This window comes from Pleurodeles waltl, chromosome 3_1 (genome assembly GCF_031143425.1).
Source record: "Pleurodeles waltl isolate 20211129_DDA chromosome 3_1, aPleWal1.hap1.20221129, whole genome shotgun sequence".
Lineage (NCBI taxonomy): Eukaryota > Metazoa > Chordata > Amphibia > Caudata > Salamandridae > Pleurodeles > Pleurodeles waltl.
This window is the reverse complement of record NC_090440.1, coordinates 621,668,828-621,690,172: the sequence shown is the minus strand read 5'-3', so window position 1 is coordinate 621,690,172 and position 21,345 is coordinate 621,668,828. Positions and strand designations below refer to the sequence as shown.

At 42.5% G+C, this 21,345-nt stretch overlaps 1 protein-coding gene across 3 annotated transcripts in view; it reads right to left on the bottom strand.

The window, feature by feature from the left end:
* CD151 (CD151 molecule (Raph blood group)) overlaps positions 1–21,345 on the bottom strand; it is a 186,055-nt gene that overhangs the window by 65,311 nt on the left and 99,399 nt on the right. For all 3 annotated transcript variants that reach the window (XM_069223114.1, XM_069223116.1, XM_069223115.1), the window contains 2 exons: positions 18,850–18,952; positions 11,660–11,851 (listed from right to left, as the gene is read on the bottom strand). In XM_069223114.1, the coding sequence (XP_069079215.1) occupies positions 11,660–11,851; positions 18,850–18,930 (273 nt within the window). In that variant the 5' untranslated portion in view covers positions 18,931–18,952. The remainder of the gene's footprint in view (positions 1–11,659; positions 11,852–18,849; positions 18,953–21,345) is intronic.

Below are 21,345 nucleotides of genomic sequence, written 5' to 3'. Positions count from 1 at the left end.
AGATTAGTATGAAGGTATTCCATTCAATTACTCCGGTTTGTACGTGGCAGATTAACTGAGTAGGAGTTATTGTAATTTAATTGTAAATGTATTTATATAGCGCTGCGCAGTATTTGCAAAAATGCAAGGACTGGCCGCCGCACACGACATGGAGGCACTTGTTATCATGCACGTTTATATACAACCACACAGGTGTGCAACTGATACGCACTAATCTGCATGCACTGACAGGCACATCTGCAAAAAATAAACCTATGCAGTGTCTTGTCCCACCACTGGCAGGCAAAGTTGGTGCACAGGAAATTAACCTTTCATGCTTTCATGAGTTACCCGGGTGCATGGGTGGAGAAGTCATAAGAAAGGGGCAGGCAGGATACTTGAATAAAAAGTTATATTATGGGATGAACAAACTGTGCGGTGGGAGGGGAAGTGTGGTGATCTTTCTTTCCAGAATCCCTTGCCCGGGACATTACTTAACACTATAGCCTGTGCATTACAATCAACTTGTTGGAACAAATCTATGCAATAACCTAAAGATTAGTGTCACTAGAAATGGGAAGAGTTCTGTTACTCAGTAGAACTAACAGTAAAACAATGTAGTGAAACTATCTGTTATAATCTTGTAATCCTTCCTCCTATGGATGCTAAATGTTTTAACTTAATCCAATCTCTCATGAAATGTTTTGACCTCCTGCCTTTATGGGCTAGGAAAACTTGCCTGTGCACTTATCGCCTCTAGGTTAGACTACTGCAATTGTCTGTACGCAGGCTCTTCCGAGCAAATCATCCACAAATTACAAATGGTCCAACATGCAGCTGCCAGAACAGTTATCAAACTACTTGTAAAATCATCTGCATCTGCTGCGTTAAAAAAAAAAACTTGGATTGGGTACCAGTCCATTAAAGAATTGTTTAAACTTCTTTTTATGATTTTCAGAACTTTTACTGCGACCGGAACCACATTTCTTACTACCAGGTTTACCCATTATAAGGCTGACAGATTCCAGAGATCTCCACAGGCAAATCTGCCTAAACCTGTATCCATCAAATTAAAAACCAGAGGAGGAAAGTCTCTCTCTGCTCTTGGCACCAGCTGGTGGAATGTCCGGCCCAGATACCTAAGGTTTATAAACAAGGAACTAACCTTTCGTAAGTGGCTCAAAACTTGGATTTTTGAGATCCCCTAGACTTTATACTACTTCCTGATCCTGTGAATATTTGGTATCTGATATCATCTTCTCCCTTAGCAGTTTTCTTTTGATTTGCTGAGGCGCCGGATGCTCCTTTGGGAGCTGCAGTTGCGCTATATAAATATATGTAGAAAAAGAAAGCCATATGGGATTGTCTTGGACGTTAATCATAATAAATATAGAATAACCTGTCTTGGTAAGGAATATTTGCCATACGTACATAAATTATCTCACAGTCTGACAAGTTATTATGGAATACCTGACACACAGTGATAGTGTAAGTGAGGGGCACTTGACAACACTGATATTTCTATGGGATAACTTTGGGGCTCGGTGACATTCAATATGAAATAACTGGAAACTTAGCACCTCTTGTAGGTAAAATTAAAGATGTGTTAAAGGAGCACAGCATTAGCTTCTAAACAGAGTGGAAAGAGAGCAGAATTTATTGGTGGGAGGGGTAGTACTTCCAACTTGTCTTACCAAGTATAACAAAAATACAACTCCCCTACCTTCACCCCCTACAAGGACGTGGCAAGAAAGGTACAGTGACCTATGGCTACGTGTTGTGTATGTTTTTTAAGGATGTCAGTTTAAATATAAGTCCACAGTAAACTGGGTCTCCATGTACTCAGGACCTGTAAATTAAATGCTACTAGTGAGCCCAATGCATTGCATTGTGCCATGCACTTAAGTAGCCTTCAAGTAGCCTTTAAACAGGTTTCAGGCCTGCCACTGCAGCCTGTGTGTGTAGTTTTAAATTGTCACTTTGAGCTGGCAAAATAAATCTTTTGCCAGGCCTAATCCTTCCTTTTTAATATATATCTGTCACCAGTATGGTAGGCCCTACACAACCCTGAGGGCAGGGCGCAGTGTTTTTAAAAAGTTGGACATGTAATTTTAAGTTTTAAATGTTCTGGTAGTGAAAAACTCTTAACTTCCCTTTTTCACTACTGCAAGGCATACCTCGCCCAAAGGATAACATTGGGGTTAACTTATTTTACAGTGAGATAACATTCAACTGGAAGCACATAGGAATGCTGACTTTGGTGTCTAGCGAATTTTTATTAAAATCCTCTTTAATGGTAAAGTAATATTTTAAGTCACAATTCTGAAAATGACACTTTTAGGAAGTTGGACTTTTCTTGTCCTAACCATTTGGTGCCTCCAGCCTATATCCTGGGTCACAAGACTGGGTGAAGCTGTAATAATGGTTTTAGCGAATCGCATATGAGCATGGGTAGCGAGTTTCTGATGTCAGTATTATGCTTTTATATTTTTATGAATTACAAATGTGTTTTTTAATAAATGCATACAATAAAGTCTTCTTAGTTATTTAAAAGTAGATGGTGGTTGGTCTTTTGTGTATTCCTCACCAGACAGTGATACAACAGGGAGCATGGGTTTTGGAAAGGTTTTGGCCATATCTACCAGGATGAAGGACTGGAGCCGTCACCTACCACTCTTTCAGATCAAAGGGACTGACTCCGCTCACACACAAAGGGGTTTCACACTAGTCTTTTGTGACCCAGACAATCTGGGACCAGGCCAGGGAAGCAGGAAATTCCAGACACCGTAATGAAAGGAAGACGTGTTCCTTAATATCATAATCAAATGTGTCATAATATATTATTGTACGACAGCAAGACATGTAGCAATTATTTGTTATTGAATAAGGATATATCTCATGAACAGATTATATAACAAAATAAAAGCAATATAAGGAAACACTAAAAAAAGAATGAACCATAAAAACAATTGGCAGCTCTGTAGTTTGCGCTCGTTGTTACCAGTGTGTCACCTCTACCCTCTCCCGGTCTTTAACTCATTGATCACATGGGGAAAGATGTGAACACTATACAAAAACTACAAGTAAACTGGCCCTCCTCTGTTTCTACCTCATTCACTTACTACTGTCACCTCATATTCTAGCTTCTTCCAGCTCTTGGGGATCGGACACCACATGCTTTCAACTCTTAATTACACCTCCCACCTATGAGCATAGGACGCCGCCCACCTGAAGCACCCTGTTATGTACCGACAGAGTCTATGTGCAAAACAGCAGGTGTTTAGCATAAGGGGCATACATGAATGGATGCAAATGGTTGGTAGTATTATTAGATGAGCTACAGGAAAATTAGGTACTGTAAGGTTGCAGGCTTTTTAAGAAGAGTTGTCATCTTTGAAATGATTGTGAACAATTTGCAGAAATACAATAACAGGGATTAAGGCACACATGCATGGGACAGAGTAGGCTGTTCTCAGAGAGGAGGTATGCAGTGGGAGTAAGTAATTAAAGGTTAATTTGAAAGAAAAGGAGAGGTAACAATTGGAAGTCAAGGTCTGTTTTCATGGGAATAGAGAGGAGGCCTGAAATCTAAGAATTCAAAACTGAACATAGAATATAGTGTTATGGTAGGTACTTTTGATGAGCACCAGAATCAGGCCAACAGTCTATTCCCTGAAAAGCAACAGCTAGACCACTCGGTAAGGGCTGGGAGCATAAGTTAATGACTGGACACATATACAGGGAAATATCAAGAGTTTTATGCTGCACAAAAGCGCAGCAGCAACCTCATGATTACAGCAATATGGGAGGGTTTGCTGTAGATAATGAAAGTATTGAAAAAGAGATTCTGCAAATGTTGGGGTAGATGTCTTCTGATGTTCAGGCTTAAGGTTTGACTCACAGTATTAATTATTAAAATGAATTGGTGTCCATTTAAATACCCCAAGTTGTGTCATGGTACAAGATGAGGGGGAGGCCAGCTTCCTCAGACAGAAGTGCATTGCCTCTATTCCTGTGGCTGGAGGGTGAAGACCCAAACAATGAAGTGCCAAATATGAAGAGAGGGTTACTATTAACAAGTCTGTTTAACTTTTTTGCAAGGGGCTGCTGATTAGTTCTTCGTGAGCACTGCTATCAGGTAGATTGCTGTGGTTTCTGTTGCTCAAAGTGAACAAGAGGAGGTTAATGACGGTGAAGTGCAGAGATTTCACACTTCATTTTGCCCATTTGGTGGGTACTTCTGTGTGGAGCCAGTACCACTTCTAGCTGCTGTGAGAAGCATTACTTTACATAAAGTCACGTTTTGCAGTACAGTACTATCACGGTTTCTTGTCTTGTGGAAGTGTTCAGTAATTATCACCATAACCTGAAAACTTGTGTTGATTACGTAGTGATTCCTTTAACATTTTAATCTACCATTCTGGGCATAGCAACAGTGGGCAGTAGGAACAGAACTGCTAACAGTCCAAAGGCAGGGCTTGTGCCCTGCAGCAAATGCTTGTCCATAGTACTGCTGATCATATTATTTACATGTGTGAATGAGCAATTATCAAATTGTGTGAATATACAATAAAATTTAAATATTCACTGGGCTGGCAAAGCCATTGGGTCTTCATTCTGCAAGCGCTGATCTGCTGGCTTTGCCAATCTTTGTCTGGAAGAGTTGCTTAAAAAAAGTAAACACACATCCTATGGTGTCTGAAAACTGCACTTTGAATTCAATGTTTTTAATCTTTATAAATGACATTGGGTATTTTTCAAATATGCTTCACTCTGGAAATGGAACAGAATTTAGGAAGAACAAGAAAGTATTCGAATGTAAAGAGTAATGCTTGTCAAAGTGTAATTTACCTTCCACGGGATTCAGCCATTTAGTCACCTGTACTACGCCAGAGAGCAAATACATGGGCCTTCAGGAGATATATCATGTTAAGTACACCTTCTGCCATTGACACCAATTGTGTGAGTGCAGTAGATGGCCTCTCATCCCATCGCTATAAAAACCTGTCTATCCCTAAGCTTACACTTTCACGCAAAATATGGAATGCACTAGATAAAACAAACACACCCTTAAGTTCTGATCTTCAGCCACTTCCCAGAAAAAATGAACCCAGTGCTGTGCTTTTACAGACAAACTGTGAGGAATGGGGATTAACAGTATGGCAGGGAACCTGAGGTGGGGAGCAGTATATAAGGGAGAGAGCTAGAAAATACATGCACTCTCATAGAATGCTGAATGAAAGTAAAAAAAAAAAAAAAAAAAAGTTTTCTAAATGCGAAGGATTCTGGTCAGAATATCAAAATGACCAGAAAGAGGCTATGCTCCAGGGAAGGGACAAAAAAACAAGAAGGCACGCCATAAACAAGGAAGCAAACAAATCACTGACAATAAAGCCAACTAATGGTAAGCAATGTGTTACTTATAACACTACTAATGGAATTCAAAATCACCTTTTTCATACCGTTCTTTTATTGCCTTTAGAGCAGAAAATCTTGCACCATTCCTATCTGCACCCACTCTGCTACTGAATCTCATTGAAAACTCAGTATTAAGTAAATGACAGTGACTATATTATAATACGAAGGCATACAGTGCATAGCTGGTCAGTTTGATACATATCCTTTCAACTAGAGGGCATGCGTCAGACCCCTTTCAGGGGGTCATGTGTCAAGTAACGACTAGTAGGCCTTAACTTAGGAACTAGGGTGGTTTATCTCTAACGTCTCTGAATACTTCCTGGTATGGCTCTGCAAACTGGGCCAAGTACTACCCCTTCAGCACTTGTTTGTAAGTGGTGGTGAAGGCAGCAATCGCAGGCTTTTCAGGGAGCGGATTAGCAAACTCAGTACTCAGCAACCACTAAACATCACAACATGTTTGTCCAACCAAGTGCTTTACTTGGATAAGAGTACTTTATTACACACACTTAAAATGTAATGCTACACAGGTAATAGGAGCAGGCAAAATAATAGACATTGGCACTTGGGCTACCGCCTTGGGCTGTTGCCTTCCCATTCCCATTTCCTATGAGTCTTCTTGCGAGTCTAGGCAGGTCCCAGTTAGGTTAGAGAGTTTTGTGCAATATAAACCAAGTTCAAGTGCAGATACTGCAGTTCAATAATGGTTGTGCTCAGTTCATTACTGTCCATATGATACAGCCTCATCAGAAACACGTTTTCGTGTACTTTTGGCAACACATTTCCATTCTCTCCCAATTCAGGTATGAGAGTGGCTGCAGCAGGTTGGGACAGCCAAAGCCGCAGTCTGCAGTACTGGGGCAAATACAGATACTTTACATAACATAGGTGAAGCCCACAGATGAATATCTATCTATCTATCTATCTATCTATCTATCTATCTATCTATCTCTCTCTCTCTCTCTCTCTCTCTCTCCCGCCCACCCAACAATCCTCGGAGTATGCTGCAGAACACTACGTTCTTTGACCAAAAATAACTGTAACAATAAGGAGATCAGTGGCTCCAAAGGCCGAGCGTAGACATGAATTTTCCATCTGGGATCTCAGAATATGTCTGGGGTAGTTCTTCTTTCAAGTGTCTTCTCTAAGCTGTACTCCACACAAAGCCTTTGTGTAGAGTGATGCTTCTCACAGCTGGGCCATCTGTTGAATCCCTGTGGGGTAAGGACTTATCCTTTCACGCTGTCTCCCAGTCCCTAGTAATTACTGATGACAACAGGAGACGACTAATCTCTAAACTGTACCACGCAAGAGTTGCCATGCTGGCCTCCAGAGATGAAAAACTTTGCAACACATGGGAAATAGAACTGGATCGCCAACTCACTGATAAGATGTGGTCTGCCTGTTGCGCTCAAACACATTTCATTTCAACCAATCATCGCAACAAACGCCTACATTACAAATTCCTGCTTGGAACCTATGTTACTCCTGCGTTCTGGCATGGCTAGATTCCTCAAAACTCTGTAACTGTTTCAAATGCCATACTGCCTGGGCCGACTTTGTACATATGTCATGGACGTGTAGTCATATTGAAACATTATGGTGCACTGTATTGTCCCTCCAATCCCAGATGATTGACTCTTGACCTGTTAGCGCTACTGGGCTATTTGCAAGATGTACCAAAAATGTCCGCCCATTGCTCTTAGGCAGGGTGAAATTGCGCTCAACTGGGACAGTACACATTCACCAACTACCAGAGCCTGGCTTGTTAGCTTAGAATTCTGTGACACTACCAGTGACCTATATGCAACTTTGCAACCTCCCACATCCAGGCCAAAGGACATCTGGCTACCCCTGAGAAACTCTCTCTTGACTGCAGAGACCACCAGCCAAGACTCTTGACCCTTAGTGTTATACTAGAGGAGACTGTAAACACCTTGTAACCCCTGTTTATGACTGTTCCTAGACACTGCCCACGTCCTTGCACCCCTGCTTCTAACCGCTAGTTTCATTATCTACATCTGGCATGGCTCATTATTCCTGATTAATTAACTATTGTTGTGTAAAGAATCTTTATAGTGCACTGTCTTTTTTTTACACAGCAATATGCTTCCTTCCATGTTGGGGCTAAATACCTGTCTCACTTTCTCTATTTTGTTAAAATAATAAATAACATTTTTTTTTTTTTTAAACCTGTGACAGGTACGGTAGCACAATGTCAGCAAAATGATGGCATGCTTGGTGTGCCCATCCAGGTCACAGGACATGTCCTGGACTCATGCCAAAATCAGGCACAAGCCTCTGCACATTCACTAGAGTAGTTTGATGCTAGGGCTCAAATAAAAAACTGGGATACCTGATACTCTCCGTCAGGCACTCAGGATAGGGCAACATGACTGTACACCTTGCAGGGGACATTACTGTTTCTACAGAATCTTCAGGCAATGTTATGTTTTCCTAAATAAATATAGCTTCAATTATGGTCTTGTCACTCTGTGCTTGATTGCCTGCACATATAGTTTTCCACACACACCCACAGGAACAGGGCGAGGCCCCTGGAAATGGTGAGCAGAGTGGATGCTTCATTTTCTTTTATTTAAGAAGGACCAGGGAAGAGGTAGCAAGGAGCCAGTAAAATTAACAAACCACAAGACTGGATGTCTGCCCTGTTACATGTCCTATGTCCTCCAGAGGTGACCTGGGCAGTAGTAAAGAGCCCTTAACATGGACCAGGAGATCTGAACAGGGAAAAGGGCCTCGAGGTCATAAACAACAGTTGTAGGAAGTTGGCTCTGTATGCACTACTTCAAAGTAAGGAATAGTATGCACAGAGTCCAAGGGTTCCCCTTAGAGGTAAGATAGTGGCAAAAAGAGATAATACTAATGCTCTATTTTGTGGTAGTGTGGTCGAGCAGTAGGCTTATCAAAGGAGTAGTGTTAAGCATTTGTTGTACATACACACATGCAATAAATGAGGAACACACACTCAGAGACAATTCCAGGCCAATAGGTTTTTGTATAGAAAAATATATTTTCTTAGTTTATTTTAAGAACCACAGGTTCAAATTTTACATGTAATATCTCAAATGAAAGGTATTGCAGGTAAGTACTTTAGGAATTTTGAATAATCACAATAGCATATATACTTTTCAAATAAAACACATATAGCTGTTTTAAAACTAGACAGTGCAATTTTCAACAGTTCCTGGGGGAGGTAAGTATTTGTTAGTTTTTGTAGGTAAGTAAACCACCTACGGGGATCAAGTTTGGGTCCAAGGTAGCCCACCTTTGGGGGTTCAGAGCAACCCCAAAGTTACCACACCAGCAGCTCAGGGCCGGTCAGGTGCAGAGTTCAAAGTGGTGCCCAAAACGCATAGGCTTCAATGGAGAAGGGGGTGCCCCGGTTCCAGTCTGCCAGTAGGTAAGTACCCGCGCCTTCGGAGGGCAGACCAGGGGGGGTTTTGTAGGGCACCGGGGGGGGGGGGGGACACAAGTTAGCACAGGAAGTACACCCTCAGCAGCACGGGGGCGGCCGGGTGCAGTGTGCAAACACACGTCGGGTTTCCAATGTAAATCAATAGCGATGCAGGCAGGCAAGGGGGTGGGCTCCTCGGGGTAGCCACCACCTGGGCAAGGGAGAGGGCCTCCTGGGGGTCACTCCTGCACTGGAGTTCCGATCTTTCAGGTCCTGGGGGCTGCGGGTGCAGAGTCTATTCCAGGCGTCGGGATCTGGGAGTCAGGCAGTCGCGGTCAGGGGGAGCCTCGGGATTCCCTCTGCAGGCGTCGCTGTGGGGGTGCAGGGGGGGCAACTCTGGCTACTCACAGTCTCGTAGTCGCCGGGGAGTCCTCCCTGAGGTGTTGTTTCTCCACAAGTCGAGCCGGGGGCGTTGGGTGCAGAGTTGCAAGTCTCACGCTTCCGGCGGGAAACGCAGTTGTCTTGAAGTTGCTTCTTTGGAAACAAAGTTGCAGTCTTGGGTGAACAGAGCCGCTGTCCTCGGGAGTTTCTTGGTCCTTCTAGAGCAGGGCAGTCCTCTGAGGATTCAGAGGTCACTGGTCCTGGGGAAAGCGTCGCTGGAGCAGTGTCTTTTCGAAGTGGGGAGACAGGCCGGTAGAGCTGGGGCCAAAGCAGTTGGTGTCTCCGTCTTCTCTGCAGGGTTTTTCAGCTTAGCAGTCCTCTTCTTTTTAGGTTGCAGGAATCTGAGTTCCTAGGTTCAGGGGAGCCCCTAAATACAGAATTTAGGGGTGTGTTTAGGTCAGGGAGGGCAGTAGCCAATGGCTACTAGCCCTGAGGGTGGCTACACCCTCTTTGTGCCTCCTCCCAAGGGGAGGGGGTCACATTCCAATCCCTATTGGGGGAATCCTCCATCTCCAAGATGGAGGATTTCTAAAAGTCAGAGTCACCTCAGCTCATGACACCTTAGGGGCTGTCCTGACTGGCCAGTGACTCCTCCTTGTTATTCTCATAATTTCCTCCGTCCTTGCCGCCAAAAGTGGGGCCGTGGCCGGAGGGGGCGGGCAACTCCAATAGCTGGAGTGCCCTGTGGTGCTGTAACAAAGGGGGTGAGCCTTTGAGGCTCACCGCCAGGTGTTACAGTTCCTGCAAGGGGGAGGTGATAAGCATCTCCACCCAGTACAGGCTTTGTTACTAGCCACAGAGTGACAAAGGCACTCTCCCCATGTGGCCAGCAACATGTCTCAAGTGTGGCAGGCTGCTAAAACCAGTCAGCCTACACGGGTAGTTGGTTAAGGTTTCAGGGGGCACCTCTAAGGTGCCCTCTGGGGTGTATGTTACAATAAAATGTACACTGGAATCAGTGTGCATTTATTGTGCAGAGAAGTTTGATACCAAACTTCCCAGTTTTCAGTGTAGCCATTATGGTGCTGTGGAGTTCGTGTTTGACAGACTCCCAGACCATATACTCTTATGGCTACCCTGCCCCTACAATGTCTAAGGTTTTGCTTAGACACTGTAGGGGCACAGTGCTAATGCACTTGTGCCCTCACCTATGGTATAGTGCACCGTGCCTTAGGGCTGTAAGGCCTGCTAGAGGGGTGACTTATCTATACTGCATAGGCAGTGTGAGGCTGGCATGGCACCCTGAGGGGAGTGCCATGTCGACTTACTCGTTTTGTCCTCACCAGCACACACAAGCTGTCAAGCAGTGTGTCTGTGCTGAGTGAGGGGTCCCCAGGCTGGCATAAGATATGCTGCAGCCCTTCAAGACCTTCCCTGGCATCAGGGCCCATGGTACCAGGGGTACCAGTTACAAGGGACTTACCTGGATGTCAGGGTGTGCCAATTGTGAAAACAAAAGTACAGGTTAGGGAAAGAACACTGGTGCTGGGGCCTGGTTAGCAGGCCTCAGCACACTTTCAAATCAAAACTTAGCATCAGCAAAGGCAAAAAGTCAGGGGGTAACCATGCCAAGGAGGCATTTCCTTACAACTATCTTCGAAGCGCTGCTATAAGTTCTGGACGTCAAGGAGTGACCAGCATGATGTAAAGACGACTGTAGCACTGGCTCAGCACACTGCACATTGTTGTGTTCATTTAGAGGGAAGTTGGTGGGCTGAATTAGAAGATTTACCCCCTCTAAACTGGAGTGAATACTACCCATATTTTAAGAACAGCAATTTTTCAGGGCACTTTTATATATAAGGAGCTTTAACAGTAGACGTACTGCATTGTTTAAAAAAATAAGTTGTATCGATTGTGAAGATCTGTGTGGTACCATTTCTTAAAAAACACACTCCTCACTGAATAGTCATTGAAAATAAAGGGCACAGAAACATGGAATGTGGCAGGAGACCGGTGGGAGTTAGGTGTTATGTGAATAATGAAGTAGGAGGCCTAGGGAAGATCAACCCTCAAACACATACTGATGAAGATGCACTTCACCTTAATGCAATCTCGCTTTAAGTAATTTCAAACACTCTCCCCTAAAACAGTAGTCAAGTGAGGAAGGGATCCACAGAGGAGAGGGAAAGGTGGAAGAAAGTAAGCAGAGAAAAAGAAGATCGAAGAATGGAAGAAAAAGAAAGCACAGGAGGTAGAAGGGAGGTAGAGAGGACACCGCATAAAACACAGAGAAATGTTGGTGTTTCATCTAAGACTGGCAGACAGGAGAGCTGGAGCTATTTTTCAAGATGGTGCTTTAACCTCATTCTCACAACTTTCCTACCCAATACGACAAAATTCAACATTCTGGACCAGGTAAACCATCTCATAATTCACGAGTTGTGGTGCGAAAGGGTCACTCACCGTTCTCAAAAGGTTCCTTCTCTCCTTGAAGGTAGCACAGCAGCCCAGGATACCTGTAACCATAACTATGACCCCAGCAATGACAAGGATGTATGCGGTAGCTGCATAGGTGCTGGACGACAACAGGCTGATATAATCGCTCTTCTCCACAAGGGTCCAGATGCCCACTGCCATGACGGCACCACCAGCCAGCTGGAAAATAAACAACAGGGGGCTATGATGCAGAGCTCAGAACGTAGAAAAACACTGTAAGAGTCTTGCTTAGCTAGGCTGCCACCAGTGTTGTGTGTACACAATAATTAGGGTACAGTGGCTCAAAACTTCATTTCCAGTCCCTCCATATATCAACATGGTCTTGTTTCATATAGATAAATATTGCCTATTTTTCTAAAACTGGTGTGGTGTCCTTTTGCAGTGTTTTCACTTATTACTGTGTGTTATGTGCTAATGCTTTACACATTGCTTCTGAGATAAGCCTGACTGCCCGTGCCAAGCTACCAAGGGGGGTGAGTAGGGTTTATCTGAGTGGGTATCTCCATTATCCTGACTAGAGTGAGAGTCCCTACTTGGACAAAGTGCAAACCGACTTCCAACTAAAGACCCAATTTCTATCAGCAATTGTGTATGTAAAAGCCTTTGGGCTATGTTTAGCACATCTGCACTTTGTAATAGGCTTTCACCTTATATTTTGCAAAACAAAAAGGACGCAACAAGGAGTCTAAAGTCCCACAGGAAGGTTGCCTACTTTGTACTTTTGTTAACAAAGGCGAGAGCTATGCTATACAAAAGAGGACACTAGCCGAACTGTTAAGATCGCTGTTAAAGTTAGCATGTGTGTGCTTTTTCCATGTAAACATGGTGCTATTTGCCTGATTTAACGTATGTTAAGCTTTGCACAGAGACTCAGATTGTTTTCCTAAATTGCTTAGTTTTTGTGGAAAATCGCCATTTAAATTTTTTCTTTTGGGGGGGGGGGCAGGGTGCTAATTCAAAGGTATAATTTACCGTAGGATACTGAAATAATTATACTATTATTGTACCGAACAGAAAAGGAACAATCAAAAGGGTAGTTTTCCTTTAAACAAACAAACCTTTATCTAAAGACAACTAATCAGTCATTAATGATGCATGCTTAGCATTGCAAAACAGCTTAGTCAGCATGCAGCTCTGCACTGTTGACATAATAATAAGGGGCAACTTTTGGAGTATTTATTCTTCTAATCCTATTCTGCAGAAAAGAGATCTGAGTTTCTACTATATGGTGGGAAGCTCTCACCTGTCTCACACCTCATTTGGAAAACAAAAACGCAAATGCTTTTGGTAAACACGGGCAGGCTACACTGGTTTTATGCTTCATTTGACTGTGTGAATGTGTGGAGTGGTGACGGGTTAGTTTGGGTAGAGTGGTGGTATGTGATTACTACTGTGTGTAAGTTCAAAGAGTGCTTTTTTTATTCGTCCGATATATTGTCTTTCTTAAAAAACAAGACAAGATCTAGAATGAAGTTTAAGTAACTTATATTGCACAACTGTTCACCAAGCTACAACTTACAACAAAAAACAGCTTATTATTAATCACATTGGCGAAACTTAATGCATTTACCAATGCTTTCTTAAAAGGAAGGTAAATGGAAGTGCTTTATTTATATGCAGGGACATTGGAATAATGTGGCAGAGAGGACCAAATTATGCGGTAGGGTTGACCAATTTATGTGGCTAAGAAAAGTCCTAATTTTTTCGTGTCACTGCCTCATCTTTTTACACCTGTTGTGTATCAAGCCCTGACCCTGGCACAAGGGCCGGCTCTAAGGCGGTGTGACCAGTACCACCGCACTGTGCGTTGATTTTAGGTGGTGGTGCCTGTTGGCAAGTAGCATTCATTGCTGCAAGCAATTTTCAACATTTAAAACATCAAGCTATGTCTGGTGATTAAGGGACCTTCTGGAAAGAGTTCAAGTTTTGTCTTTTGGAAGTTTTAACTCATCAGCACAGCACAGAGGGTTAATATGCCTTCTGCAAAGAGCATGTGCTATGCAGATCACAAAGTGCATTTAATGTAATACGTCAGTGGGTTACTGCTTCGGTTGGAGATATCCTTTAGTTATTTGCAGGTTATAAGTTAATGTCCTAAAATAGAACAGTGAGCTAGAAACCATAATGAAAGAGCAACATGGAAACTGCAAAGTATAGGTAAGAGCAATATGATTTTTCCCCAGTCTTTCATCATTTTAATGTTGCACCAAGGGTGCATTTGGGTAGAAACTGACTCATTAGTAAGGACAATCCCCAACTATGGTGGTACTTTTTACATCCTGTTTGTGTTTCTCCAAATCAAGCACTCAAAATATACTGCCTACCAGGATGTAGGACGTGACTCCCACCCCTTGTGGTCCTCTCTCTTATGTAACATTTCTTATTTACTGATTTACACACGTATGATCTGCCTCTGTATCTTATGTGTGTGGTGAGAATTACACTGACCAGCTACACTAGTAGGAGTGGCGCTATAAAAACAATGAAATGCATCTGAGAGAGTGGTTATGGATACTCGAGGGAACTGATAAGGGTGGTACTGAGGGAATCTGTGGCAAAGGTGGTCATGTGGGCACCAACAAACACCGTGGCACCGGGCATCACCAGCGCTAAAGCCGGCCCTGCCCGACACCAGTACCGCCATTCAAGTAATAGGAAGAATTAGCAGAGTTCTCAACTTGTCCCATTTGAGGTGCTATTAGTCTCACCAGACCTGTCGTCTTTTTTTGGGGGAGGGATGACAATACCTATGTAGTGCACGTTAGCACTACTGCAGTACACAGACACGTTTTGAAATGAAGTTGAAAACCCACTAGTACCGAAAACTGATATTTTACCAGGGGAACAGAGCTCAATATTTTAATTGCCTCAAATAAAACACTAGAATTTCAAATTATAACGAACGCCACAGTCCACGTTCTGTTAACCTCTGGATTAAATTAAGCAGACTCAGAAGTATCCTGCCATACTGCATTTAGGATGGAAAAATAAAAATTGAAATACAGCTAGAAAGAGCTGGAAAGAGACAACTTGAGAACTCTGGCAGTGGGGGTGTGCATGAAATCTTTGGAACTGGGTAATGCATTTAATCAGCTTGCCCATTAAACAGGGCTTAAGCAATGGATTGGGGGGGAAACAGGGATGCCTCTTCTTCAACCAAAGTAAATGTCAAATAATTTGTAAAGCATGAGCTAATAGCCCGCGAGGGTCTCTAGGCACTAAGTAGGTGCTTGGGAGTAATGAAAATCAGACCAAGAGCCAAGTCTTCAGTTTCTTGCAGAATGTTGCGATTGTGGTGGGTGCACTGTCCTGGGGGAGGGCATTCCAAGTCTTAGTTGCCAGGTAGGAGAATAAACATCCTCCTGCCCTCCTTCTGTGAATGCAAGGAATGTGTGCGAGTGACAGCAAAGTCTGTTGGAGATTGCTTGTTGGCTGGTGGAAGTGCAGACGGTGGTTAAGGTAGGCGAGTCCATTCTGATGTAGCGCTTTGCTGGGGAGGGGTAGTATCTTGAAGTGGCAGCGTTTCTGGATGGGGAGCGCGTGGAGTTCCCTTAGGTGAGGCGTGATGTCTGCGGTAAGGTAGGTTGAGAGCAAGTCTTGCAGCAGCATTTTGGATGGTTTGAAGCTTGTGTGCGGCGTGGGCATTCCATAGCAGAAGGCGTTGCTGTATTCTAACCTGTTTGTGATCAGGGCCTGGTGTGCAGGGGGTGCCATTTAAAAAGAATTCTGAGGATGTTAAAGCAGGTGGATGTGGTGGTGTTAATTTGGGGTCTCATTGAGAGTTTACATCCAAGATGATGCCTAAGTTATGAGGTCAGGTGGTGGGAGTCAGGGTGGGTCCCAATTTGGTGGGCCACCAGGTGGTGTCCCAAGGGAAGTTGTTGGGTCTCAAAATCAGGACTTCCGTTTTATTGGCATTAGGTTTCAGGTAGTTGGTGCGGATATAGGTGGCGACTTCGGTCATGAAGCATTTTAAGTTGTTTTTGGTGTTGTCTGAGCAGGATGAGTTGTGTGTCATCAGAATACAAGATGATGCTGAGTCTGTTGGAGCAGACTATCTTCGCCAGGAGTTCGAGGTAGATAATGAAGAGGGTGGGGCTGAGGGATGACCCTCATGGAACTCCACAGATGTCGTCTTTGGGTTCAGAGGTCAAAAACGGCATCCTGACGAGCTGAGATCTTCTGGACAGGAAAAACTTCATCCGTTGGAGAGCTGGTCCTTGGATTCCTGCCTTGGATTCCTTCAGTGCGTTCACCTTAGAGTGGTCCCTTTTTAAGTATTTTAGGGGTCGAAGTCAACCGTCTCATAATTTAGCACGTTCAATGGTTGTCATGCGAAAACTCTGTGCTCCTATTCAGTGTAGGTTCTGTGCACCATAAGATGGCAGAGCTAACTTAAGCGCATCATGGAAACCCTGTAGTTCCCCTGGTTCAAAATGGTGCAGGGGAATTGATAGATGACAGGGTTGGAGCACCACAAACCTGTGACAGAGCTTCTCCTCCACCAAACTCTAAATGAGGCCCAAAATTTGTTGCTGAAACCCTATCAAAGTTGTCTGATGGACTGATAATGCAGCAATAGTGCAGAAAAAGACTATAGGTGGTACATCCTTCTCCGTTCAAGCAGCCAAATTATGGAATTCATTACCCCCAACTATAAGAGCTGCAGATAACTATCTTCTCTTTGGCTCTTTCCTTCATAACCACCATATTCAAACAGCTATAAACTGCATATGCCTATGTTGATAAATATATTTTATCTATTTATATGTATATTCTAGTTATATATAGTTCTTTAGAAAATATGTATCGCTACTATGTCATAACAACAAACTACACACATACTCTTTAAACCTGTTTACCTAATGTATATTTACTCATGGTTTAAATACGTATAAGTATGTACATATATGTGTGCATATGTGTGTATGTGTGTATATATATATATATATATCTATATATCTATATATATATGTTATTCTATGCTTAACATGTTCTTAGGTCATTGCATAACTCCTAGATAAGTTGTTATATTAGATACTTATGAATCCCTGCTCTCATTTTATATCACACTTTGCCTACCCATCACCATATATCATGTCTCTATCAATCTATCCTCCATTCCCACTCTGACTCATCCCAAATCCATTCTACTACTTTCATCTCCTAAATAACCCTGCCTAAACTTTTCCATCCTCTTCCACATCAAAATCACCCAAAACCTCACTTTACTACCATGATCTCCCAAACAACCCTACTAAATTCTCCCTCATTTATCTCACCCTGCTACTATGATCTCCCTAACCCTTTCCACAGACTCTTCCCTCCTCCATCACTCCTTCACTCATCCCAAGCCTAGATCCTATTACCATAAACTCCCAATTAACACTTCTGGATTCTTCCATCCTCCACACCTTCATTACTCCAGTCAATCCAACTAACAAACTCACATATCCGCAGCTCAAATTAACTCTTAATGATACTAAAACTGTACTCATATTTCCCTATACTAATCCACCACTAATTCCTTTTGGGTTCCGGAGTATCGTGCTACTCGCCAAAAAGCGCTTTGACGCCTCGTCAGGGGTAGTAAGCGCTATATAAATACTATTACAATACAATACAATACGCCATTCACGTTACTTCACAAATGGGTTGCTGATAAATGTACTATGAACATTTAGGCATGTTTGAAGTTCTTAAACAGATGTTTTTTATTTAACTCAATCAGCTGTATGTGAAATCTCCACAATGGCAACATCATCAAAGAGGGGTCTTGGCATTTTCTCGTTACCCGTTTCCCATATTTTAAAGCCTACTACAAGCTCTGTGTGCCAGGACTAAGTGCGGTTTCTACAGAATGGTCACACAGTTATTCCTTCATGGTCTTGCAAACATGGTTTGGGCAGGCACCCCAGAATTACTACATATCTTCATAGTTTTTTAATTTTTTTTATTTCCTGACTTAGTTCAAATGTACCTACTTTCACATTACCCAGGATGGCAGGAGGCAAGGTACCAATCGAGAAATTATGATGGTACATATTCTAAACATGTACTTGCATTAAAATGGTGTAAGTAATATGAAAAACATCACCTAGTTAGGACGATGCCTGTAAATGGACATACTGCAGGTCACACTCTGATTACACACCTGCGCTCTTGAATTATGTGTAGTCTACCCCTTCAACATGTCAGTCATCCAATGTCTCACTCCTAGGCACATTCAAAGCTTGCAGTATGCTTGGGAGTCTGATGAGAAGCCTAGGCCCTGACTAAGTGTTGCATGTGGAATGGGTTTAGGAAGTTTTCCAAGCAGGATGGGGTTCATAATTTAGGCTTGTGGAAAATACATCTTGTAACTGGCTGTCCCATCTGGTACGGGGTTTGTATATTTTAGGGTTATCTCTGCAGAGAACATTACAGTTGAGGTGGCAATGCTTAGCCTCAAGTTCGTTTTGGAATATAGTGCATATAATCCCAAATTTCAGGTACCTGTATCTAATTTCAGAGTAAAACGGTATTCTATATTTCCCGATTATTTCCATTATCAATGAGTATTGCTCTAAATGTCTAGGGGTGGATATACAGATGGTTTGAACTGGGATAGGATATACCATTTTTGTTTACAAGAGAAGGGAAGAAAAATAGCTTGCATGCAACACACATGTGCAGGTATCTCGTGAGAACAAAGGAATAAGTCACATCTCTTTTGCAACACAAAGCATTTCAGTGTGGCTGGCTGCAGAAAACCTGTTGTGGTCGAGGCATTACCGACCAGCCAGATCACTCAGTGGAGTCACTTGCTCACAGTCAAATAGAAGGCGAGGGAGCCTGAAAAAATATGAAGTGAGTCCTCGAGTTGTAGAGAAGACATCATCAAGAAACCTCAGAGTATAAAACGTAGATCATACAGGCTAGAAGAAAGTCTGTATGCACTGAGCACTCTGATGGTGTCAACGGTGATTAGAAGCATTCCTAAAATCACAGTAGCCAAGGTTCAGAGTGGGTAGTCAAGCTCCCTCTGTAAAAAAAAAAAGGATTTCCTGTGAATGAAAATCAAGGCAATATTGCACACAGGACTTGGTGTGGCCTAAAGGACATATACACATGGTTACAAAAGAGAGGGGTCAGGTGTAGGTGATTATGAGCCTTACCCAGAAGAAAAAGTTGAATGTGAAGAGTAGGTACTTCAGGCAGATGGTGCCACAGGTCTCCTTCTCACCATATTCCCCCATGATTGTTGATTAACGAGCACTTCTGAAATAAAAAGGAGATGATAAGTTAGTAAGAGCAGTTGGTCCACCTGACTATACCTCATCCCCTCCCAGTCACCCATCACAGACTGATATGTAGCAGGCTAACAAGGAAAGTTATCAAGAGCCTTGAGTACTAATATTCTGAACAAGAAATCGAAAATTGAGACAAGTATTAATTTGTGATTTTTGTTTGGAATGTACTATAATGGATTTGGTAGAAGAGGACGTAATTTGTGCACGAATTTCTACCAAATGCATTTGGTATTTTGCAAGCCAACCTATATATTAAAAGATTGATTCACAAAATACTGAATCGTAGTGGGTCACAATTCGACCCACCACTGTTTTTGTTGTTCAATTTGGAAGTAAAAATCCGGTTGGGAGTTTACCACTGCTAATAGCTGTAACTCTGGAAAATGCGAGACCCTAGTGCATTGCAAATGCTTGTTTTTTTATCTCCTCCCTTTCGTGCTCCATAACAGCCATGGCCCTCACAGCGCCAACAGCACAAACTCCATTAGTGGTATAGGAGCACTGGTCACATTGTTCGCAGTTACCTAAGTCATTTCTTTTGGTTCTCCCCTTCACACGCCATAGCTTTCCCAAAAACACATAATTGATAAATGCTTTACTTAAAAGCAAGGAAATCCACAATGTGGCTCTCCCAGCACAACAGGAGAGCAGATACTACAATATTCACTGCACTTGGGAAACGTCACCCCATAATGCTACGCAAGCATTCTTTTTCAAAGCATTTTTGCCCATAACTCAGCCTGTGGTGGTCCTAGGACAATGGGAACACCACCAAAATGTTCAGCATGACACACTCTTTCAGGTTAGGTTATCCCTGGGTCCCCACACTAGGTTAATGGGGACAAAAAAATATATATATAATCCCACCATTTAGTCTCTTTCCAAGCTCTCTTATGGCTGGACCTTTTTGTTTTACAACTTGGTGTTCTAAGGGCTTTAATATTGCAGTAGGCCTGAAAATATGTAAGGCACTATGCCCGCTAGGAGCTAAATATATGGTTTCACTACATTACTTTGTGCCATTTTATTTTCATATGGTTATACCCTCTAGGTTCTGTTTATACGGTCACATGACCATTTTTCTTACAAATGATATTTTTATTGTGATGTCCTCTAGGGGTTGTTCTGAGCATTACAGTCAAAATTCTATAATATTTGCTGCACTCGATTGTCCCATAATGCTTTGCAAGGCATCCACAACCTGCTCTCTCTAGATCATCTCTGGGTCCCTACACTAGACTAGTGGTGACCGCAAAATGATAACCCCTCCCTCCATTCAGTGTCTTTTTAACCTCTCTCATGGCTGGAACTTTTGTTTTTACAGCTGAGAGTAGTTTGTGATTCAAGGGTCTTGTCTGGAATAGTACTGCAGTAGGCCTTGTAGCCCTCAAAATGTGTAATGCACTACGCTCACTAGGGGCTAAATATATTGTTACATTCCAATACCTCTAGTCACTTTCTTTTCATGTGGTTATGCCCTGCAGGGGCTAACTATATGGTACCATGACCATGTTTTTTTTACAAATGCTATTTTCATTGTGGTGTCCTCTAGGGACTGATTTGAGCATTACAGTCTAATGCCAATCATTTATTTCTGATAAAGGTTTTTATTGGATTTATAAGATAAATGTATATGCTTTATTACTCTATCCTTATTGAAATTATGACCATGATTCAGGCCAAATCATAAACACTCTTCGTTTTAAGATTGAGATAATACCCTTCTCAAAGAGGAGTGCGAAGAACAGGAGTGACTGAATGATTGATTTGTTATAATCAGTGTCCTGGAATTTGACAATAAAGAGGCCATCACAGCAGAAAAAACGTCAATCAAGACTTCTGAAGAAAAATCCACAACAACAGAAATGCATGGTAAGGTCTTTACTGTTGAACTCTTCTTTCTGCTATTAACCAGTTAGAATGAAACACTTTTACAAACCAAAACTTTCCCACTCCCAACCAAAAGGTAAGACAGAACTAAAAAATAAAAAACACAATGGTAATAAAACCAACAAGTAAGGGAGGTGCCATAGTAATCCAAGACTAGGGCAACTATTTGAGAGAAGACCCAAAGTATTATCGAAATATCGAAAACTGACTGGTATGACAACTACAGAGATTAAAGTAAATCTATGCAAGATACTACAAGAAGAAATTGGCGAGGGTGGATCAGTCCAAAACAACTCAGTTACTGAAACACAACTTCCCCTGTGTATCCCTGTACTTCATCTATTGCCTACGATCAGCGTCACTAGAATTGTGGCAGGCGAGTACCACATTATTGTGTAGGGGAGAACTAAATTATGCAGCAAAAAAATGCAAATTATGAGGGGTAATGTGGCAAATTTTGTGTTAGTATTA